Source organism: Carcharodon carcharias, chromosome 12 (assembly GCF_017639515.1).
Source record: "Carcharodon carcharias isolate sCarCar2 chromosome 12, sCarCar2.pri, whole genome shotgun sequence".
Lineage (NCBI taxonomy): Eukaryota > Metazoa > Chordata > Chondrichthyes > Lamniformes > Lamnidae > Carcharodon > Carcharodon carcharias.
Window position 1 is genome coordinate 84145013 of NC_054478.1, and position 25400 is coordinate 84170412.

General features: G+C 38.6%; 3 protein-coding genes across 3 annotated transcripts; 2 read left to right on the forward strand and 1 right to left on the reverse strand.

Moving 5' to 3' along the window:
- Nucleotides 1–565: 565 nt before the first annotated feature.
- evx2 (even-skipped homeobox 2) lies at nt 566–3257 on the reverse strand. Its single transcript, XM_041201620.1, has 3 exons — nt 2834–3257; nt 1519–1766; nt 566–1168 (listed from the first exon to the last, which is right to left on the reverse strand). Exons 1-3 carry the CDS (start codon nt 3255–3257, stop codon nt 566–568), a joined length of 1275 nt encoding a protein of 424 aa, XP_041057554.1.
- Nucleotides 3258–7521: 4264 nt separating this feature from the next.
- Nucleotides 7522–9224, forward strand: LOC121284755 (homeobox protein Hox-A4-like). Its single transcript, XM_041200318.1, has 3 exons — nt 7522–8050; nt 8790–8971; nt 9135–9224. Exons 1-3 carry the CDS (start codon nt 7522–7524, stop codon nt 9222–9224), a joined length of 801 nt encoding a protein of 266 aa, XP_041056252.1.
- Nucleotides 9225–18886: 9662 nt separating this feature from the next.
- On the forward strand, nt 18887–20093 carry LOC121285122 (homeobox protein Hox-D13). Its single transcript, XM_041201286.1, has 2 exons — nt 18887–19490; nt 19843–20093. Exons 1-2 carry the CDS (start codon nt 18887–18889, stop codon nt 20091–20093), a joined length of 855 nt encoding a protein of 284 aa, XP_041057220.1.
- The last annotated feature ends 5307 nt before the right edge of the window (nt 20094–25400 follow it).

Genomic DNA, 25400 nt, shown 5'->3' on the forward strand with positions numbered 1-25400 from the left:
GAAAAGGGTCTTCTTATAAAGAAGGCGTACAGAATAAATGGAATTGCGTGCTTCCCAAAGTGACCTTCATTTGTAAGTTTTATTTAAAGAGACATTATCCCGTTGTAGCTGGACATTGTTCCTGGTGTAAACTGTTTCAAAACAGTTATACATTTCTTGAATTTAGTCCCAACTGTCTTACCAAATGCTAATGTCCCCCTATAATATCAGCTGAAAAGACGACAAAGCTTAAAAAGTTCACAGTTTTTCTGTACAGTCTAGTACAATTAAGAGGACAATAAAAGCACTTTTCAAGAATCCTGGGGGGGGGGGGGGGGGGGCTTCTGAAATGGTCAGAACTGGGTTAAATGAATTCTGGAAAGAATGATTATCAATGAAACATGGCTATGTAGTCCATACTAAAAGGATAGTATATCTCTTTAACACGGTCGTTTATGGAAAATTGTCCATGTTTGCACCAAAGCTGCAATTACTAAGAGGGGCGATGGTTTAAAAAAAACAATAAGTTTAGCAATTTGCCACTTGGGTCTTTATTGGCCTTGCTGAGGACCACCGACGGGGTGAGTTATCTGGTAAGGGAGGACTCCTCCCGCTGGTCAGGCGGTGACACCGCCGCTGATTTGCTGAGCACTGCGGCTGAGTACGGAAGAAAGCTGCTCTCCGACCTCTGCGCAGTCGCGGTGCACGTGAAGTCGGAGCTCGCGCTCCTGGGCCCCAGCGCACCGCTTTGGTTGCTGTGGCAACTGAGGCAGGAGCAGGGAGCGGCGCCGGCTGGCGTCGAGGCGGCCGCAGCTGCCGCGGCTGCGGCCGCCGCCGTGGCCGCGCTGCTGTTGATCCCGTGGGGGGACTGGTAGAGGCCCGGGTGGCGGAAGCTACAGAGCAGCTCGGGCCGCGAGTAGGGGTGGGAGAGTGCGCGGAAGGTGTCGAGCGGGCGGATGGAGGTGGGGAAGGGCGTGGCACCTGTGGCGGCAGCGGCTGCTGCAGCAGCTGTGACGCCAACGTGGGGGTAGTAGTGCAGGGGAACGTGAGAGTGGAAAGGGTAAGGCAAGCTTCCAGTGGCCGCTGCGTGGGTCATCATGTAGGTGTAAAAACTTGGGTCAGCCGGGTGGGGCCATGACATGGCTAGTCGCTGCCTTTTATCTTTCATCCGCCGGTTCTGAAACCAAACCTGGAGCAAGAAAGAAAATGCACAGCGTCAACACATTGCAGCCCATTTGTTTCTATTCACTCCAGCACACTGCACCCCTCAATTAGAAATAAATGCTTTGCAAGTAGTGTTGTTAGTGGAATTAAAACAATACCTTATCATTTATGAAATACTAAGCGTATATCTACACCTCTTCAAAAGGTTGTCCAGTCTGCATCAATAATTGCCGTTTACACCAATTAATCGAAATAATAATGGATCCGAAACATTACATTTTATCATTGTAATACTTTAATATACGTACATTAAATCAAAAAGCACAATATATTTGTACAAAAGTGGATATAAGACACGAGTTAAACAGTATGCACCTTGATAGTAGTTTCGGGTAGGTTTAAAGCGGCCGCCAGTTCACATCGCCTGGGTCTGGATACATAGTTTTCTCTGTAAAACTCCTTCTCCAGCCTACCGATTTGTTCTCGGGTGAACGCTGTTCGATAACGTCTCACCTGGTCAGGACCAGAACCCGAGTTGCCTATTGAACTGGAGTTGCCGTTCAGATTCGTAATATTGGACCCATTCGACGAAGTATTAGTTGAATTGCCATTGTCAGAATACACTGGGAAGAAAAAAAAACAAATACGTTTAAGATTGGTAAACCATGAGTGCAAATTAATAAAGCAACTTTGATGCCACATAATTAATGCTGGCTGTCATTATTACAAATGGGGACTGTTATTAGAGTCAATAAAGTTCTATGAGTCTCTGCATAACCAAATATATGTAGTTAATTTGTGGTAAGTTTCGGTAATTATGTATAGATAAAGGTTCTGAGCTATTCATCCATTAGGCATCTGAATTCAAACGAAATGAATAACCTCCAGGCACTTCTTACTCGTTTTGCTTTATCTACAGAGCTATTGGCATTCTTAAATACTTTACTTATCAATATTTTGAACCACAGGCAAAACGCACCACTGAACTGGGAAGTTTATTTTTGTACCAAAATCTTTTGTTAAGGACAAGATAAAGGCTCCGTTTGAAAATCCCCTGAAATTATGTCGGTTTCAACATAAAACATAGACAAATGCCGTTTTATTTATTAAAAAGCTAATATTTAAGCCTTTAATTTCATGCTGTACAATTTCGATAATGGTACAAACGAATGCTCTCAGTATATTGTCATGAAAATAATAATACTTCTACTGATGCGTTCCTTAAAGGAAATATTGTTGGCGTAAAAATAAAGGTTTCTCGCAATTTGAAGATGTGATTTGTTTTGCACAATTATTTATTAAGTAAAATACTTTTCTTACCAATGTCAACGCCTTCAATGTTAATATCACTGTTATTGTTTCAATCCTAATGTGTCTGGCACTATAACTTTCAAAGGCAAATGTACGTTTTACCGGCTTGTGGTACTTTATTGGAAAATAAAATACTTACCAGTAGTAAAGAGGATTATTCTGAAAACTGCACTTTTTTTATTACACTTTATTTACACTCAGTGTATCAGTTTTGTTTTCTGCGTCGTCAGGACCATCAATGGAAATACATTCCCAATCTTTGATGAACCACAACAGAACCTTCTTCAAAATGACGTTTTTCCCCCCTATACATTCATTCGACTTTTTGCAGGTGTAAGCAGCTTAATTTCCAAGAAATGTTTAACAAATAAATGTTTACCTTTGTTACCATTTTCTTTCAGCTGCGTTGTACTGACGCCGGCTGGAGAGCGGAGTGTCGAACAACCCACATCAACATCACTGTTCATATCTGCTTCTTTCTCCCGACTAGCAAGTTCTGAGTAAAGGGAGAATTTTTTCCTGGTTTCCGAAGAGGAAATTTCAGACGAGGACGTGCTGTCGCTCGAATGTTGATGATGGAATAAATTGTCTATCTCAAATTTGCCGTTTGTTGGGGTGTCCCCAACAGTGTTGTGGAGGGAGGCGGAAGTTGGTCTGGGGCTGAGCCGACCACTGTGATGAGAATTTTCAAGGGCCTCCTCCACCGCATTTCCAGCTGAGTCTGACAAATTCGAAACCTTTTTGCCAGCAGGACTATGCAGCCCCCGTTCCATCAGAATTATTTCTTTTCTTATCCTTTCCATCCCGAAGCTGAGAGCAGGTTGCAGTCTGATACTACACTAATGATGATCTTGCAGCTGTGGCCAATTCACATCCAGCCCCGCAAGTGGGCTCGAAATGTATCTTTTTGGTGCAAAGAAAAAGTGTTATGTCAATGCGAGGGAACGACTGGTCAAAATGACCCGTGCTTCCTTTCTGCCGATGTGTCATTCATCAAACAGTGCTCGTCATTAAGGTACGAATGACGCTGTTCGAATAATCATTTATTGTAACAGGTTTATAAGCAAATAAATACAAGCGTCTGTCAGTGGATGATGAAGGCGGCCTAGCGACAGGCGAATACATCCAGGTAGAGAAGAATCTGAGGACAGCCCCTGTCCTCAGCCGATGATCGTATGCCCGGATGCTCTGGGTTTTGGCCTCTGGGGTGAAATTGACAGTCTGATTAATAAAATGAACATTACAGCATTTCCCTGTACATTTAGCCAGATCATTATCTTCTGATTTTTGCTTTGCTGTTCTTATCGGGTTCTGATAATAGCATCTTTCTCATCACACTTTTGGTTGAACGTGGGCGAGCATTGTAGGTAAATAGAAGCACTAAGTTTAACGTTTTGTTCCTTCAGTTCAGATGATTATATTTGCTGTGTTTAGCCAGTTGGGTTGGAAACGCCATCATGTGTTTTGTTGACAATGTGAAGTCGGATTTCTTGCAATCACACTTTATTATTCCGACTTTCCCTTTCCTTATTTGTGTTCTCCGTCTGCTGTCTATCTTTCTCCCTCAGCCTCTCGTCTTGTATTGCTTATTTTATCTCTATTTACATACACCAATGCAGATAACTAGCGTGTCCAGTTTTAATAGTTCCTTTTCTCCATCTTTCACGTTTGTTTAATCTGCACATATTCGGATAACATGTATGGAGTTTCTTTAGTATAGGCTGCATTCGTTTGTTATAGTGAATATTTCAGACGTTTAAACACTGAAATGTATTTTTGACTGGTACATGGTAAGAAATATAACCAAGGACAATGCCCTCTTCGCTGATATATGTTGCATATTTGAATAAAGTTTCATTTGCTTTTAAAATTTTTGAAACTTTTTCACCAATTGAGTGATGTTCTTTACAGGATCGTGTTTGATTGTAGATAATAACTTCGCATGGTTTTGAGGCTGTTCAATTGTGTGAGTGCGCATCTACCTCTTTCTCCAACTCTGCCCAAGTCCGTTACGCATTTACTTGATCGTTTTAATTTCACGTAAAGTATCCTATTTGTGTTTATGCTGTGCGGTGTATTAACGAAGGATGCTGCCTTCAAAAGTTATTTAAAAAACCCTTTTTCTCTATTCTGTTTTCATTCGAAACTAAACCATTGGCGTATATTCTTCAAATTAATTTGGTACAGTTTATTTTAGCCTCAATTTGAGCTCCGCACGACAAACGTCTAGCTCAAAGCAAGAGACTGCTGAAGGTTAATCCATTACCTGTAGCTATTACCAATTTATCCCATGTCCATGGGCAGATATAAGGGAAGGCTAAGCAACATTTGCGGCTGGAAGTTTAATATTCCAGAGAGGATTTGGAAGATGGAGAATCTATGTGGACCAGCTACTCTCGGTGTTAATAGTGGTAGTAATGATGACGCTGATAGCGATGATGATAATGATGATGAATTTGTGGTTGTTGTCATCATCGCCGTAGTTACTTTGGTTTCCGAAATCAATGTTTACCGACGAGAAGCGAAAGCCATGATCTAAGTTGCGAAGTACACGCGTGAAATATTAATTTAAAGCATAACTGATCTTCGGTGTGACTATCAGAGAACAGTTTCTATCAAGATCCTCTTATGGGAAATGACAATGTAGCAAAAGCGTCCGAGGTGCATAATTAATATTAAGTAATGCATAAACGAAACCTATATCATTGCTGCTAAATGTGTTAATTAGTACTGTGTCCCCTATGCCATAGAATGAAAACAGCAACGCCCTGTCATATATATCTCCATATATATTCCCAGTATTTTCCCTTAATTTATAATCTGCAATAAATTTTCATATTCATACCCCTTGTAGTCAGCATTTACGCTAATTTCTGCATTTAGGCAAAACATCACCGGACAATAAATGTCGAAAACAATGGCAATGGAAAATGGCAATAATATTGCTACGATTTATGGGGAGGCATAAGCGACTAATGCTAATTATGGTTAAGAAAATGCATTAAAAGATGATATTGAAAGTTGCATGGTGAAAATTCTGTTTTCTTCCCAAGGGTCTCGTGCAACAACAGCGGCTTCTGTAAAGTGCTGGAGACACCATTTTTATGTTATTGTTTTCTAATAAAAAATACAAGTTGAAAGAGATTATAAATAACGCGTTTGAATTGCCAGAGTAGGCGATAAACATTTTTCCAATGGCGGAAATGGTATGACCACAAGTTAGCAAATATGTCTTATGGGTAGCAAACATAATAACATTTCACATTCTCGAAGCAGCTCGTATGTTCGGACCGTTACCTCAAAAACAAAAAAAAAGCTCGTATTGATGGTACGAAGTACAGTACAACATTCCTGCAAACAAGCATTTTTGAGAGATTGATGTTCTGTTGTTATTCATGCTTTATTTTGAATCTTGTTTGATAATATTATCTGCAGTCCGCCAATCAAAATGAATGAATGTTACGACGAATTAATTGTGAAGGTTTGCAGTAATCTTTGAGTGGAGTTGTTAGATAAACAAAGATGAATGGACTCTGGATTAAATGCACTTGCTCGAAATATCTGTCCTCTGGCGCCCTCATCTGTTTGCTTTGATTTTAACAGTCATGTTGCTTTTATCGTGGCCCCAAAAAGTTCATTTCTATTAGAGCCAGCGGTTTTTGAAAATACTTTACCACTTTAGAAACTAAATTAAAATTGAAACTCTACTGTTCATATGAGTTGGCTTTTTTGTTGATCACTTATTTTGCATCGACATAATTTGAAAATTTTGCTATAAGCGACAAATAAATGTATGTATTATTTGTATTTATTTTCTTAATAAAACTGACCTCTGGAGTTTTGTATTCGTATTTCATGGGTGGCAACAGTTGGCTAGGTAACCAGCAATTGACTTCTTGTGCCATTGTCAAACCAAGTATATACGCATGTCTTGAAATCTTCATTCTTACCAAGGGCAAATGATGAGACAAAAATAGAGACTGAATTTAATATTTTCATAAGACCTATCTCATAACCTGTAGTGTGCTGAAATTCAATTTGAGTAATGAATGCAAAATCTTTTTTATCTCTGGTTGATGGTTAACTGGCGACAGATTGCAGGGTTATGTCAATTCTCGTTGACATTGGCATAATACTGATTAATGAAATTGGCAAGAGTGGTAAACACAATACAAAGAAAATATATCGCAAGGGCATTCGCTTGGAAAATGGGTTGCATGATATCAATCTCCGTCATTTACATTTTAATTATCTTTAACACTGTGTGAAGGGAAAGTTTTAATAAATCAACAAAAGCTAGTTAAAAATGATAAGTAGATTGCTCCACGTTCTGTGCACAGCGGCAGGTCGCTTTAACTGACTCAAAGAAGGTTTACGACAATAGACTAAATATTTGTTCGATCGTCTAATGCAGGTACCTCGAGGTGTAATTCTAGAGCGTTAAGGGTTATGGCAGGCAATAAAATGTCCTTAAATGCTTTTTGTCTGACGCAAGTTGCAATGTCACGAAAGAGGTTTACTTCAGATTACAGCTCACGGTTCTACTAAATAATCGTTCTATTCTACTGCTTGAGTTCAGAGAGAAAAAAAAACGCCTAGGTGCCCTGCAATCAAACCCGAGATCATCAAGAGAAAGTCGGACAAAGAAAAACCGAAAGAATAAGCTGACACAAAATGATCACAAAACTCAACATTGACCTTGAGTCAACAGTACAAGAACTGCGGCACACATGTGTCATTCTGTAAAGCAACCTTGTCCTTGACGTTTGCTCACAAAGTTTAATTTGCAAAGAGTCCACACTGTTTTATTTACCAACTGTAGTAGAGTTAGGGCAATAAAAGGATCAGGTAGTTTGGACCAGGGTGTAGTTTGTGCGCTTAATGGATAGCTTAGTCCCATTTCTGGGAGGTGGAAGTTAAAGTATTTGCTCAGTGCCTATCACGCATATCATTCTCAACATTGGGAACAAAGAGAAACTTACGCTGGCAAGTAACGACAGAAAAATATCAACGAGATTATATTTGCAAGTGACTGGAGTGAACGCAATCGTTTAGTGCAGTTTTCGGATGGATTCGACTTCCCTGCAGTACAAACTCACGTTAGAGACATCTAGCGAACAAACAGGAATATTGCAAGATGAAGTGCGGCCTATGGAAATGGTACCTGCACTTTCCACTAACTTTGGAATATCTTCTGCTCTGGCCCCATCGCCTTTGAAAACGACTTCGAGTGGAAAATGCCTCGGTTTGTTCTCCGAAGACAATTCGACTTGTGGATCGCTAGGAAGCTCAGATCAGGAGATAGTTGCTGTGTCACCTGAGGCAGGACAATTCCTTACAAACCAGCTTCGAAATGACAGTCATATATCTTCGTTTACTAGCTACCGGCACAACCTGTGCACCAGAGGTGAATACCCTACAAACTCCCCAATTTATCAACATTGGCCTTTAGAATATCCCCGGGCTGCACCTGTCCAGACCCACACAGACCCCAGCAATCAGAGCATGCCTGCCTTTAGCCATTCTCAGTACTGCGGAGCACCGTTTTCAGGAGGAGCATTCAATACCGCAATGGCCGGTGTCCCAAGGCATTTAGGTCAGTTTGACAATAATTCTCATACGCTCTATACCTGTCTTTCAGTATTAAATAGGTTAAGATATGTTCAAAGGGCAAGGTTTGTATTTCCGTGCCTTTTAGCAACGCCCAGGTGATTTGTACTTCATTGTGTACTGTGGGTATTTTGCATTGACTGTGAATTAATGCACATTTTATTTTTAAATGTCATCTTCGAAAAAAAATGTCCGCTAAATTTTAGGAGAGCTAAAATAGTTGCCTCTCCCTAATGATGGTCATGATTCTTAGGACGTGCATTCAACACGGGGAGTATACAAAGGAAGCGCTCGATGATTGTTAGCCCATTTTAATTCAGTTTGCTTCATCTTTATTTTTCAAGGAAACATTTCAGAGGTGAAATCAGAATATGCGTTTCGTACATAAGATATACACATGCAACAAAAGTAGATCCAATGATGAAAATTATTTACTTTGGAAAAAAGTGAATAATGCATTCAAATAAGTGGGAATGGGGACCCAAATTTGTAAATAATTATGAATAGGTTTGATGTTAATTCTCGTCAATGACCAATGTTGATTATTTGAGGGTAAATTAACTAACATCAATTAAAATAAGCGATGGTGAACGAAACTACTGGATGTTTAGTTCGCTTGGGGTTTATGTATACATGAAGTATGGTTGAAAACACACGTTGCTGTGAATGTCAGTTATTGTGTTCGTGGTAATTCAACATATTGATGGGTATGTGTGTTCCTCCAGCTTTGGGGTTTACATCGCAGTGGTCAGCGTCTCAAAATCCGACACACAGGCAAAGGAAAAAACGAATCCCTTACAGCAAACAGCAAATCGCTGAACTGGAAATGGCTTTTGAAAACAATCGATTCCTCACTCCTGAAGTCCGCTTAAACATTTCGTTCAAGTTAGGTTTAACAGAAAGGCAGGTAAGATAACCTCCTTCCGGTTTCTACAGAACAAAAGGTGAAATGCCTGTTGGCAACATTGTGTCTCTTAATGGTCAACAGGTGGACGCAGTTTTTCCCACGGAGCACTAAACAGTTTATTATTAGCCACCCCTCTTATAAAAATTTCCTGTCTGTTTTTCAGGTGAAAATATGGTTCCAAAACCAGCGACAGAAAGAGAAAAAACTTCACCGTATACAACAATCGGTAAAGCCAGACTGCCCCGGACTGTGAAATACAATACCCGTCCTCAAGGGAAGATGAAAGTTACAAAAACGCGTTTTCTAATACGTAATGGAAAACACACCTCTCTTCAAATATACATCCACATAGATTATTAGGCGTTTTTTTGCTTTCAATGTTTCTTGTTTATAGCTGCACGAGTGCAAAAAGCTTTATCTAACATTAGCGTGAAATCTAATGCTTTGTGCTAAATGCTTTAAACGGGTTGATTCCACTAAAGGTGGCGAACAAGAAATATTTATACTATGAGCCAAATTTAGCTCTTAAAGGAAATGTCGGCTTGAGTTACTAAAATGACTACTTGTCTATCATTCATTAGATATGGCTAATTATACTTAGGTACATAAATGATTTTCTAAACGTTAATTTTAATGTTTAAAGATTATAACAATAGTATAGATTGCAGAGGAAATTGTTTCATGGATGATAAATAAAGTTGTTCAAATTTGGAATTATTTGGAATGCATTTGATCGTACAAAATAATTACGCGTTATATTTGAATAAATGTCTCAACTTTGCGAAGCCCCGCCTTCCGTAACACTGAATTCAAGTCTGCTTTTCCAACATTGTTCTTACTTTTATATCCAAAACCTTATTAATTTGCAGTTAAAACGCATAGCTGGGAATAGTTGGAGACAATGCTGCGCCGATGTAAAGCAGCAACAAAATAGCATTTATGACAATATTTAGATTATGAAATACAACGGATTTCTATTCATCTAGACAATTTCCTCAATGGCTGATTGCGTATTTACTATTCGCTTCTTGTATGCAGTTTTGGAAGTTACACAGTTCAAAAGTTATACAGTTCCCTGTTGATTTGTCCATAAGCTCACATCGCTTTTCTAAAAGAAATGGAACATTTGAACGGATCTTTCATTGCGAGGATCACTGGAGCTCAATACTGTGACTTTGTTGTGGATTATTTAGTTCAAGAGAATGAAGTGACTCCTACCCTTCGTGTAATACAAGAAGAAGCTATAATGGGACAGAACGCATTGTTTTATTGTTTTATTGTAGAGGCAACTGGAATATTGGTCAGCCAAACCGCCCCATACTGTTCAAGTGCAATATATTGAGATCTGAGGAACTTTCCTGAGTGTAATACCTGCATATATCTGAATTGTTCCCAATTGTCCCTATATATAGATCCCTGTAGAAATGGCAATATATTTATTGTCGTTTCAGAGTTAGAATCAGCTCGAGGGCTTGGGGTGAAGTTAAGTAGGAAAGAAAATGACTTCCCGTTGACTCCGGGCCTATCGGCGCCTAGCTACAGCTGTAGTGACTGCATTGTTTCGTTGCAAAGGGCATCAAAGGTGCGTTTCTCGAACTTGAAAGCGCAAATCGAATTCCCGCCTTTGGTTCACGGTCAATATAAACAACCAAAAGCAAAAGTCACAGGTGGCAAAAAATAAACATGCCATCACTAGCAGTCCAACAGATTCCCCCGATACAGGGGATAAAAGCACGTTGTCGTCACGTGCCTGAATAGGGATTCCCAATGATTAGGGAAGCTGGAAGGACGAAACACATTTTGAGCGATTGCCTTATCAAAATTTCTTAACTCGTAAGAAGGACAAAAGTCTGGTTTGAATTTCAGCCACCACATTCTGATATCTGTTATATAGGCCCAAAGAAATGTTTTGAAACTATAGCAACCATCATAGTAATTAAAGGGAAATTGCTGTAATTAGTTATACAATTAGAGTCCGTCAAATGAATGTTTCTCAGGTGTTACCATTTTTAAGTGCATAACTGAATATAAAAAAAAGCACTGGTAAATATTACATTTGATTTTAAAAGCTTGCATTTATATAGTGTTTCGTCACTTTCAAAAAACCTTTTCACTGACATTGAATTCAGTTTGAAATGCAATGATTTTTATGTAGGAGAACAATAGCTAATTTGTCCAAAAGCAGCAAACGAATGAATGATCAGCTAATCTACATGTGGTGGGTGGTGTTGGTTGAACGATGGCCAGGGCAGCAGGAGAACGACTTGCTCTGCTCGAATAGTGCCATGGCTTTCTTGTTTAAAGTTTACCTCATTATAATCGTATATTGGGTCACTATTGAAACAGAAATCGTTAAGACTTCGGAAACCTATGGAATATAATCAGCATGATAATCGATTAGACACCATACTTGCTGTAAAGCTACCCTTACAGGCTGATATTGAAAGAATAACACTTAAATGGTTTAGATTCAAAATCTTATATCTATGCTCACTTCCGGTCAACTTTCCCATTATAGATCCCTATGTCCGCCTTTATAATAGAAGCCGCCGATGCAAACTTGCCGCCTTGGAATTAGAGTCTCCTGCCCGCTCCGCAACCAGCGCCACCATTGGTGGGGAATGATGATCGCGGCGTGACAAGTTTACATTTTTTGTTTTCATTATAAATGAGGAGTTAGGAATTTTTAAAATTGTCACTTTAAAGCGGAGTCTTAACTAGGTCTCCACCCCTGTTCATTTTATCCACAGGCCCTTTAATAGCGTTTCACTTGTTCTCGACTGTTGCTGCTCAACAATGGCGACAGACTTTTAGAGAAGTGATTACATCTGTGGCAAACTTTATTCACCAACATTGCAGATCGTGATGAAATGGCAGTTTCAGCAGTGAAAGATTTAACAGATACACGTGCCTATAACATGTTATTAAACTTAATTATGCACTCGGAAAAATGTCTAACTAGTAAGGGAGATTGCAAGAGTTTTTTTTCAGATATATAGAGGGTAAGAGAGAGGCAAAAGTGGACATTGGGCCGCTGGAAAATGACGCTGGAGAAGAAGTAGTGGGGAACATAGAAATAGCGGAGGAACTGAATAAGTACCTTGCGTCAGTCTTCACATTGGAAGACACGGCCCAAAGTTCAAAAGAGTTGGGGGGGGGGGGGGGGAGGGGTGGGGGGCAGAGGTGGGTATGGTGGCCATTACCAAGGAGAAGGTGCTAGGAAAACTAAAAGGTCTGAAGGTGGATAAATCACCTGGACCAGATGGATTACACCCCACAGTTCTGAAGGAGATAGCTGAAGAGATAGTGGAGGCATTAGTGGTGATCTTTCAGGAATCACTGGAGTCAGGGATGGTCCCAGAGGACTGCAAAATCGCTAATGTAACCCCCCTGTTTAAGAAGGGAGTGAGGCAAAAGATGGGAAATTACAGGCCGATTAACCTGACATTGGTCGTTGGTAAGATTTTAGAGTCCATTATTAAGGATAAGGTTTCAGAATACTTGGAAGTGCATGGTAAAATAGGGGAAAATCAGCATGGTTTCATCAAGGGGAGGTCATGCCTGACAAATCTGTTGGAGTTCTTTGAGGAGGTAACGAGTAGGTTAGACAAAGGAGAGCCAGTGGATGTTATCTAGTTGGACTTCCAGAAGGCCTTTGACAAGGTGCCACACAGGAGGCTGCTCAGTAAGATAAGGGCCCATGGCATTAGAGGCAAGGTAATAGCATGGATAGAAGATTGGCTGTCTGGCAGGAGGCAGAGAATGGGGATAAGGGGGTCCTTCTCAGGATGGTGGCTGGCGACTAGTGGAGTTCTGCAGGGGTCAGTGTTGGGACCACAACTTTTCAGTTTATACATTAATGATCTAGATGAAGGAACTGAGGGCATACTGGCTAAGTTTGCAGATGATACAAAGAGACAAGTAGTGTTGAGGAGGCGGGGAAGCTGCAGAAGGATTTGGACAGGTTAGGAGAATGGGCAAAGAAGTGACAGATGGAAAACAATGTGGGGAAGTGTGAGGTCATGCACTTTGGTAGGAAGAATAGAGGCATAGACTATTTTCTAAATGGGGAGAGACTTCAGAAATCTGGAGTGCAAAGGGACTTGGGAGTCCTAGTCCAGGATTCTCTTAAGGTTAACTTGCAGGTTGAATCAGCAGTTAGGAAGGCAAATGCAATGTTGGCACTTATTTCAAGAGGACTAGAATATAAAAGCAGGGATGTGCTGCTGAGGCTTTATAAGGCTCTGGTCAGACCACTTTTAGAATATTTGGGCCCGTTTCTCAGGAAGGATGTGCTGGCCCTGGAGAGGGTCCAGAGGAGGTTCATGAGAATGATCCTAGGAATGAAAGGCTTAACATATGAGAAACTTTTGAGGACTCTGGGTCGATGGAGTTTAGAAGGATGAGGGGAGATCTGATTGAAACTTACAGAATACTGAAAGGCCTGGATAGAGTGGACATGGGGAAGATGTTTCCATTCGTAGGAGAGACTAGGACCCGAGGGCACAGCCTCAGAGTAAAGGGAAGACCTTTTTGAACAGAGATGAGGAGAAACTTCTTTTGCCAGAGAGTGGTGAATCTATGGAATTCATTGCCACAGAAGGCTGTGGAGGCCAGGCCATTGAGAGTTTTTAAGACCGAGATAGATAGGTTCTTGATTCGTAAGGGGATCAAAGGTTATGGGGAGAAGGCAGGAGAATGGGGTTGAGAAACTTATCAGCCATGATTGAATGGCAGAGCAGACTCGATGGGCCGAATGGCCTAATTTTTGCCCCTATGTCTTATGGTTTTATGGGACACGAGAATGGCATTCTGTGCAAGCAATTGAAATATGCGATAGTGTATTTTACAAACCAAGCAGTAGAATTTATTTAAAAACAAAAAAACTGCGGATGCTGGAAATCCAAAACAAAAACAAAAACAGAATTACCTGGAAAATCTCAGCAGGTCTGGCAGCATCGGCGGAGAATTTATTTATTTGCCATATCACTATTGAGTAGAACTAGACACTGGGGTGACAATCTCTTGTACACTTCTTTTTACATCACCCTCCAGACGGTACTTTTTGTTTTTTGCTTGGCAAAATTCTGAAACTCCTTTGAATGCATTGTGGAAGCATATTTGCTCAACATGCCACTCTAGTAGGGGTATGCATTTTACATTTGAATTCCACACACCTTATCAGCAAACCTTTCCCATTCATTGTTAGATTTACTGTCTTGCTTTGCGCCAGTACAGATAAATTCATTTTAAATGGAATATATAGTCCATAAGAAAACGAGCATCTACTATCAGTCCCCAGATAGATTCTGTGGTGCCCTTATCGAAGAACTGGCATGTGCAGCTGACACTTTCTTTCAAAATGCAATAATTTTACATGATGAAGTTTAACATGACTTGTTGCTTTGTGTATACCTTCAGTCCTCAGCTCAGCAGACAATGTGGCCTATTCAGTTATGTTTATTGCTCATAGGGACGTTATACCATTCCAAGGACATTTAACAGCTGTTTTTGAATGCAGCGAATGTTTTATTTATAAATATTGTTACATGCTCTTAAGATAGATGAAACTGTTGGGATATTTCTAATGACTTCACTATGGAGATACTTAGGACTGTGGGATCAGAGCAGAGTGCTGTTATGCGGCGTGCTACCTAATAAGCTATTTTTGTAGTCCAACTGGAGCATACTCGCAAAAGGTGAGGGAGGAGACATTCACAACATCAAGTAATTAATTGGTTGCTGGCAATGTCAGATTAAAAATATATTTCGTTACCCTGATTACTGAAGAGGTTAAATCCATTTTATATAGGTGCATTTTACGTGCAAGAGTAATTTTACTGTATATCTGAAATATCACAAGTAAATTTCGATCTAGTTTTAGCAACTGCCTAGGATTCATGTTCAAAAACAATTGGTAAGTATTATGGTACCTGGACAGTGAGGGACTGATAATGCTTTGTTTCCAGTTGGACAAAAAATATAGCGAGCATTTTGTGGCGTGTAATCTGGTTTCATTCATGTATTAATATCAGTCATTTAGTCTGACTAAAACGACATGTTTACGATAATGTGCTTTCAAACGGGACTCATATGAGCTGTAACATAGTCAGTCTCAATTTAATAAATATTGTTAGCTGGAAATATCTTTTATCAACTGGTGTAAACATATCTATTGTCGTTAACTAATTTTGGAGAAAATCTCTTTAAGTCGATATTTCCGCATTAGGAATACTTATGCTACCATGCTTACAGCTCAAGTTTCAACGAGCTGCTTTTCACGTACTATGTTACGCGACCTGAGTGGTCCGCTACTCAGGGTGAAAATAACCCAATAGTGGTTACGATTTAGAAAAGCTTCTAGTTATAATTAAAAAATGTGTAACGAGTTGTGCAAAAGAAAATTATTATTCATACTTCGTAGCGAAAGTTGGCGATAATAAAAAATTGGCATGGCATAAAAAGGATTACACTTGTAATCGGTTTGAACTTAAATCGGAATTTCTATTGCTGCTTTAGAGTTACGAATCTCTTGATGAGTCAAGGATCATTCGGAATAATATCCTATGAATATTTTTAAACGATAAATGTTATTTTCAATAACCAAAATGCCAGTTTGAATCCATCAAGCAAATAGACACCAACAAGGTAAGGAAGATCAATTGTAATAATTAAAAGCAGAATAAAAGAAATGTTATACATTGGAGGAAGGTTTCCCAGTGACGGTTGTGCACAGAATTCACAAAGCGATAGTGGGAAGTTGATCTTGAACTTCGCTGAGACTGGGGGAAATTGCTGTGAAACAAAACAACATTCAAATAAAACATTCCTTTTTAAATGGAAGTGGCCTTAAGCTTTAACTCTGTTAACTAAATAAGATCAGCGTATAACATATAAATAATATTGAACAGGAGCAGCATTCAAAAAACAACATTTACAAATAACATGAGGATTGTTAAATCTTATATTTACATCAACTGGGTCCCTGTCTTTGTTTTGCAAAGCCGGCAAGGTCATTTTTATTGTCCATCCCTAGCTGCCTGCGAAAATCGGTATTGGGCCTTCGTCGATGTCCTCTTCTTGAATCTTATTCATTTTGCTAGTGAAAATGATATTTTATTTTCAAGTTGTATGAATCAGAAATCTAACGCACACTATTATATGTAAATTAGTGCTTAACTTTATATGGTACCACAGGTATTTCTGACGCTGAAGAATGACCTGACACAATTTAGCAATAGCACACAACTTTGCAAAGCTATGTTGTAATTCACAGCTAACTTCAATCTTTGAAGCGTTCACATAGATCCATTGGAGCTGTTGAGTTGCTTCAAACCAGTGTTTACCATCTTTCTTTCCCTCTCCGTCCCTCCCTCCCTCTCTCTCCACCTTGACCTTGGACTTCATCTACTTCCGGAAAGAACCCCTTTGTCTGCATACCATTGATGCGACCAACTTGAGACAGCGGCATACTTTAGACCCTGCGTCTTCCCGGAATTCTAAATAAAAGTAGCCATCCGAAATGTGTCGCTAGCACGTTTCTTTTTCCTCTCACTGAAAGTAGGAGCAGCTCCTTTCGTATTTGATGTTCTCACGGAAGATACCATTCGCATGTTCTTAAATAAACGCGCCGTCCTTATTCAGATCAGATACTCGAATAGAAAGGATAAGCACTGAATTTGCTGTTTTGAAACCCTTTTTCTTGCTGTTATTTATTTAAAAAGCTGTTGGAACTAATTCACCAAATATAAACGAAGCGCATTGAGCCAGTGCCGGTTTTGTTTTAAAGAAAATAAAGCAGACGATTCGCAGGAATGGATGGACGTAATTTAATGCAATCATTAATTTATCCAAATCATGGATGCTTCTAGGTAGAATCTGCGTTGTCTCTGTGAAATAAGGGTACATATTGCAGTTTCCACTCCTCCCTCTGATATAGGGGGGTCGGGGAAATTAAGACAAGATTGGAAGCGCTTTCTTTGAAATATCCCCATAATTCTTATTTTGCTCGTGCACAGAATCTCGTTAACTAATTGTTTGGAGTTTTTCAGTTGCTGTTTGTCGAAATATTCTGATAAGTTTGAATGTCAGCCTCGTCAACGAATTTACTTACGCACCGACTCTGCAACCTTGAGGAAGATGTGAAAATATGTGCAGTGGAAGAGTAAGATGAACCCTCAGTTTTCCATAATATTCCTTGCTGAAAACCAAGTCACAGTATCTAAGATCTTTCCATTATCCATTTAACATTTGTAAAATGTAACTGATGCTACTGTTATCATAGCTAAGTGCAGCATATAATTTGCAACTAAATACCTTCCCAGAATGGGATTTCTTCGTTTTAATTAATCACAAAATATACTGCAATATTTGTAGCGCATATTATGAGACGCTTATTCTAAGATAAATTGCAAAGTATCGTTTAACTTGTGTCACAAAACATTATTTTGCCAACTTTGCGAATTCATGTGTCGGGAGTGTTTAGGTGCAAAATATCAATGCTTTTCCATGACTTATCTTATCATTAAAATAGATTGTAGTCATCCAAATATGCCCTATTTCCAATAACAGAGTTATGTTACTGAATATTTGTGTTTATACCCCATGGCCCTTGAAAACAATGGAGTCAATTCAATCATACACTCGAATTATACTGGAACTTTCCCACAAACTCCATCTTCAAATTTCAGATAACCAGAACAAGGTCTGCAGAAAAAAAATACGGCGTTTCCTAAGCTTTGAGAACGCGGCATGCCCCGATATTATATATTTATATGTTTGACACAAGTAACCGCAAACTCTGCCCCAGGCAAATAGCGATCGGATAGTTGACAATTTGGAATAATTTAGCGTATTTGATGTAAAGTACTAACTAAGATGCGAAAATGATGTGCTGAAAGGACAATGAAATAATATAAAATATAGAATATCGCATACAAATCAAAATGAAGTATCAGATATCGACAATCTCCACACCCCCGGAGCACATCAGCTGAATAACATAGCCCTTTATTTTTTGCAGATCGAGTATCTGAGCGAAAAGTAAATATAGATCCGATTAATTTCTTCTCAAGCTTTTGAAAATTGAGCATATATAAAACTTGAGCGAAATGAAGATGTGCGAGCGCCTTGTGAGTTGATTAGAAAAAAATGAATGGTCTTTACAACCTATTCCACATTTGTATGCAGAATCGTGCAGATAGCGTCGTTTTATATCTAGAGTGTATATATATATATATACTGTCCTGAACGACACATGTTGATGCTAAACAGGCTATAGCCGAAAGTCTTCGTTACAATATCCGAAAATGCAAACAATGTCACCGCTGTTCAGTTCTTTTTAATTATATGATTCCGTGCCCGTTTGAAATGGGTATTTTGCAAAAGATATCCAAAGCGGTACTTGAAACGGGGAGCAATGCAGAAAAGAAAATTGACTCAAAGAATATCTCATGTATGCTGTACGTATGATTTACTGATCCTACCAAACTGTACATTATGCAAGCCATCAATAATAAATCTCAATGAAAGAAATCGTAAGAGTACTGCCTTGGAAAAACACCATCGTGTTTTTTTTATTTCCAATGCACGACAGCCCCTATGGTCAATTACAATGGATTAATTTAGGAAAAATGAAATTGTTTTAACATCGGGAGAGGAGGATTGCAATGACTGCTGAAGCCAGCTCCAGTTGCTGCGTATCACGTGGTCAGAATCGACCTATCAGGTTTCACTCGCTCGGTCTACACTCTAATCAGTGAAAATAAGCACCTCTTCTCACTCCCGAGACTGCTTTTATAAAGCAGTACTTAGTTTGCAGTGGGTCGTGATATGACAGCTTCTTTTCTTTCAGCCCCTTGGAGGACTGATACAATCAGGTACCTGCACAACAGAAACAACACAACTAACTCGGAGATGGAAGGACTGGGAGGGAACGTCCCTTCAAATCAATGCAGGAATTTTCTGTCTGCCTCTGCATTTGGAGCTCATCACAACTCGTTATCTTCGGGTCCCGCTTACTCCGTCGGAGATCGAACGCATTCTGTCATTTCTGAATCTGCTAAGCAATGTAGCCCATGCCCAGCTCCGACAAGCCCTCCAAACCCAGCGATCAGCTACGGCTATCATTTTGGAAGCAGCTATTACAGTTGTCGAAATGTTGGCATTCAGCAAACTGGACTGAAATCTGGTGCGCATGCATCTCTAGCCGGCTACCCAGTGGACAAATACATGGACGTTTCGGGTTTGACGAACACCCCTGTTCCCACTGACGAGGTGTCATCCCGGGCAAAAGAATTTGCATTTTATCAGAGCTACCCCAATCCATACCAACGGGTCTCTGGCTATTTGGACGTTCCAGTAGTCCCCACAATAAGCGGTCACGGAGAGCCAAGGCATGAAGCCTTAATTTCCATGGAGGGCTATCAGCCTTGGTCATTTGCTAATGGCTGGAACGGTCAAGTGTATTGCCCGAAAGATCAGACACAGACTCCACATTTTTGGAAATCTCCTCTTTCAGGTATTAAGGGATAATTTTCACAGAAAAATAAACGTCACAATTATTTTAAATATTACGGAAATAAAATAAATCCACGTTGGTTTGGTGCAATATTGTTAGGAATTCTCTAGTTTTTTTTAATTGACTATATTTCAAGTGAATAATACCTGGAAACACAGAGCAATCATGTATCTGAATTAATGCGTGAGATGTGGGATTGACCATATACCTAAAAGTCTCATTTGAATGACTAAACGTATGTTTTTTAAAAGCTAAAAATGTGGGATGCCAATATTCTATTTTATATTTAACATTCTTTGAAGTGTTGCTGCTTGACGTCCATGTTCTTATCATTTGCATTTTCCCCTCTCAGGAGATGTGATGCACAATCAGACTGATATAAACATTTACAGGCGAGGGAGGAAAAAAAGGGTTCCTTATACGAAAACCCAGCTTAAAGAACTGGAGCGAGAATACGCCACAAACAAATTCATAACCAAGGAAAAAAGGCGAAGGATATCAACAGCCACCAACCTTACCGAAAGACAAGTTACCATTTGGTTTCAGAACAGAAGAGTCAAGGAGAAGAAAGTGGTTTCCAAAGTCAAAGAAAATATACCTTGATGCGGCAGAGATCAGTGCCCAGGGTATTGGCTCATTGTAAATTACATGTGATGGTTTTCCTTTTAGAAAGGAAAACTAAATGAATGTGGGAGACGTTCAAGACACATCTTCGGATTTACAAAAAAAACTTAAACCGACAATTTCCACAAAATGTTTGTGCAAAACTTTGCCAAAACACTTGATCTGATTTCATCACCTTCAAAAAAATAAGGCATTCTTAACAGTGCGAACAGTTCCACGTTCACGCACTTGCATTGTGTTACCGTGCAGGATTATTTTCACGAGTGACATTGCAAATACTGCTGCAAAGTAATGCTTCGTTGAGTTTTAAGTACATTTTTCGAGGGTTCAGCTGAGTTATCGGAGGTTTTGCAATATGCAGATAAAATGGCGTCGACAACTGATAACACATTCAGACACAAAAGTTGACATCAAATGGAACGTATTTATAACTTTGTTGATGCAAAGCAATTTCTATTTAACATTTAAGTTTTCAGTCATGCTTTGCAAGAGGTACAATGGCTAGATTGCGAGTGGGTTCAAATGCTAATCATATATACTAGCAACAAAATCCATTCTGTTGTAAATGATTGAAAGTATATTGCTAAAATGCCATTTCAAATCAGTGCCAGTTAGAAATTAAATATAAATGGGATAGTTACAGATTAACTGCGGTACAATCTCATAAGATATTATCATATTAATCGGCAGCGAATTTACAATCATTTTCATAATAAATTATTTAGCCTAGATACTGAAAGGACCTTTTTACTCACTGCAGAACGTTCTATTGTTACACGTTGTCCTCAGTAAATGCAAACATTAAACTTAAATTCAGTCTCTCAAGAGAAATGCTTGTCAAATTTAAAATGTCCTTAAAAGTTATGAGTTCAAGTACGAAAATCTATGTTTCTGCATTTTGAATCTTTTGTTCATTTAAGACTGTTATTTTCAAAACAAATGCTAATATATTTGAATGCCCCATGGTCGTTTTAAATGCGGTGCCTTTCATTGAAACTTTTACAGCTGTTTTCTCATTAGTAACTTGTTGCGCTGTATACTTAAATTACTTCATTATTGTAATCATGATAACTATACGAGTAAAATAGTGGAGAAGTTCGGCATTATTTCTATGTTTTATGTACATTTTTAACGCAAACATTTGCTCATTTTGACCATCATTTTCTTTGCCCAGGATGAGTTAAATATGAACTCGCATGGTTTCCTTATTTTGATCTATGCCGTGTAAAATATTAAAACAAATCACACTTTAACTGTCTTCAAGTTTTATATTTCTTGTAAATGGATTCAACATTTTTTTGTTTTGTCACATGGTTATATTTTATATTAAGCTCAGCAGTATTTACACGAATTGCTTCTCTAATTTACACATGTACATTAGTCACATTTGTGCCGCGGTGTTTGGGAGGGGGTGTGGAGGGGGAATACAAATTTCTAAACACCATAAGAATAAGTAGGGTTTAGGTATTAACAAACTGTAACGACCTGGAAATGTGCGCGTGGAAATAAATTATTTTAATGATATCTTATGTTAACATATTTTTCTCAGTATTTAATTGCTGCGTGGATTGTAAATATAAAATTAAACTATTTGAAACATTGTGCTGTTTCCAGGCTGTTGCGTTTTAAAGCAGATTATGAGTAGGCCAAATTGAAGGTAGAAAATGGGTCGTGCAGTGAGGTAAATTTTAAATATGGTCGAACCATTGGAACACTAATTTCTGATATTAAGAAGTGCCAGGTTGCTTGCCGTTATGTGGCTTTTCCATGTACTGGTTAATTTAAGGTAGTGTTGTGCTCATTTCACATACCAATTCCATTATTTTGTGCGGTTTGCTGCAAAGAATCACTAGCAGATAAATAAACTGCTTGGCACAAAGTGCCAGTTAGTTATCAGAACCAACAACTTCGAAGAGAGGCACGATAAAATGCGTGCTACAAAACATATTTTTGATTATTAAATGCAATTAAACGTGTAAACAATCGAGCTACTGCTTTTAAAAAAATCTTAAACTTAAAATTTGGTGGGCAACCTTGTAATCTCTGAACAATTCTTTAAACGCCGATTGAATCATCCCTGTCGGCGACGGCGTGTAATTAAAACACAACATGATGATGTGGGCAACGTACTCATAACAGAATGAAAGTAGCCTCTTGAAGGGAAATTATTATAGGGATAAGCATGTGAGAGAATAATCAGTTCCCCTGTTTGAAATAGAAATATTAAGTGATGAAGTTTAGAATTAAGCTAAGTGTGATTGCCGGCATTTATATGAGCATGACCTTAGTAGGTGATAATGCTCCTGACCCTGCCATCTTTATTTAGCATCTGCTAACACTTTCTAACCATGTTCCTGTGCATTGGGATAAGTCCTCTTAGCCAACCTCAGAAGAAGATCGAAAAGCATTGTGGATTTTAAAATTAAATAAAACTTCGTGTTCTGTCGTATTTAACATGTGCATGCATGCTGGCTGACTTTCTTTCATTAAACTTCTCGGATCTCCGTGGTTTTAAGATACATTTTAGGAAGGATGTTCAGCGATCTGACGTCAAATTTCTATTTACCATTGACCTTGACTACCGTTATGGTCTTTGACCTTGACTTTATTTAGCATCATGAATAATAAGGACTACCCTGATCGCAGAGCTAGTTCGCCATCTACTGGACAATCTGCCGTAAAACACGAAGCAACATAATCGTTGGTACTACTGAAACGCGGGCCACAAGATGGTCGTTCGTACTTTACGCCGCAAACCAGTGCCAGATGTACTAATTAGGCCAATATTTTTTCTTTCAAGATCTTATTGAAAGGTTGCATTAGCGACTTAGACAGCAGCATTGCGTACTTTTCAAGAAAAGCGCGCTAAAGTAAGTATTTCCATTCAAACTATGTAAAGTTTGCGAATGCCGGTGTTCAATTTGTTAATAATCTGGGGTTTAACATTGTACATCAGTTAGATTTAGGGTATTTTCACGAATTTATACAGCAAGTGTATTTTCTACATGTTAATCTATTTTGTGTTCACATCCGGATAACCAAGCACTACCCGGCACTGGTGTCATATTGTAAACAAAAGAATGTAGGTGAATTAGCTTTACTACTAGTTTCTGTGAAATATACAACACATAAATCGCTCGATTGTAGTTTTCTTCAGTATATTCTTATATAAGTTACGATAGAATTTCAGGAACTGTATTGAAATAATGATCGTGATCGAATGAGAGCTTTAAGAAAACAATACGAACAATAAAGCAGCGTTTGCTATGGTAGCTGTAAAGTGTGGACTCTTCACCCAATGTCATTCATTGTTCGAATGAAAGCTTTAATTTTTCCTGTTGCGGCACTAATTTACTAACTGGGGTGACTTTTCATTCGAAAGCACATTTTGCACTAAAACGAAGTTAGCAACATTTCTTTAAAAAAAATGGCGATTTGATCCCATTCGACATTGACCTTGAACTAAGGAGTTTCATTTTGTGAAGTTATTTCGAGTTTTTGCAAAAAGCGTTAGTTGCGGACCCACCTTCGGTAAAGCGCCCTTGTTCGCAATTACGCTTGGATTTTAAAGTCTTGCAAAAGAAACTGGTTCGGCATTTTTAGGGCATCGTGAGATCATAAAAGGGAGAGAGGACGACCAGTCGCTTTTCTTTCCGGTGAGGATGTGGTGCGGTATCTGCTTTGATTTTGCTGCACATGATTTTAACTGAAAGGGTCAATTCGTGTCAAATTGTAAATAGATAAATATATATATTCGAGGGCAAAGTAAATTGTTAACTTATAGACCAAGAATTATTAACAGTATAAATGAAAACATTTAAAATATCACACTTCTGCAGTTGAAATAAGACGTGTTGTGACCTTAAGGACTGCGCGTGAGTTTTAATTATCAAAAGTCATATTTAGCCTCAAAGTTAGTTGCATAATTCAATAAGATAGGCGCATTATGTTTGATACTTCATTCAATTTGATTTGTTATTGATACATTTTAATATCTTTGTTAACGTTAAATGTTAAATTAGTTACAGCCTCGTTAATGTTTGAATCATTGACAAAATTGGTGCTTGCGAATAGGTCTGAAAATCCGGCTTAAAATAAGTTTCTAGAAATTCTAAAGAGGAGCAGATATCAATGAGAGGTGCGTTTATTTTAGCTTTGATACTAGAGTTGCAAATGTTGGTATGTACTTCACAGTTTTGGTTCAACATTTTCATTCTCTAAGTATAAAATGAGGGTTTGTGGTTCTCTCCTAACGGACATTTTAGGAAATGTAAAATGTTAAGGGAGGCTACCACCAGCCTAGCGAATGTTACGGAAATGTGAGTATTGTAAACACAGACTCACAACAGAATTTAACCGCAACATTTCCATTTGCAGCGGCACATGTTAAACACAATAGAACTGCACAACATTATTCAAATCAAATGTAGAAGCACTAAGAACTGGGCCCGTTTTCGTTACTGCCTAATAATGCAAGCAGACTTTAATATAATGAAATTGCTGGAATTTTTTATCAGAAATGTCTTAAACAATTGAATTCAATGGCGAGAATTAGAATAAGACCATTGTTTCTATTATGCTGATGTAGGGCATTGTTCAATTTTATGAACGCTTACGTTGTACGAAAAGGGGCAAAGGATCTGATCGCACTACATTTGGTGCATTAGTTGTTTATTCGATTTTTAAACGGTCCCTTAACTAGTTAGGCACAGAATACATTTTCCAAACACCATAGATAATTTGCGCTAATGTTCACGTGTTTAGTTTTGAAACATTGTCGCCGCTTACCGTCATATTCGTCCTTTTTTGTTTACCAAAATGAATTAAAGTAAGGTCACAAACAGCATGCCTGATTTAAACATAGATGTCCTCCGCATAGCGATTGTTATTACTCAACAGAGATATCCGGTCATAAATAACTAAATGGAGTAGGTTAAAATATAAAACCTCTATGGTATTCTTAATGAGCATGTTATATTTTTATTCCACATAGGTATATGTTACGAATTATCACCAGTTAAAATAGTGCATTATCGGGTAATACGTCGTACCAATTTTAGCTATTAGGCTTTCAGGAATTATTGAAATTGATTTGATAGAATCAATGGAACGTTTGAACATTTCAGATATGTGAAGCTTTATTAATAAAAACGTGGGATTAATAGAGTGTTTCATCCGTTTACAGTATGTGAAATGCTCGGAAATCTGTTGAAGCTGTGTCCAATTTATTACATTAGAACATTTTTTATGAACTATATATGCATCCTGTTGACTTCAGCGAGTTGC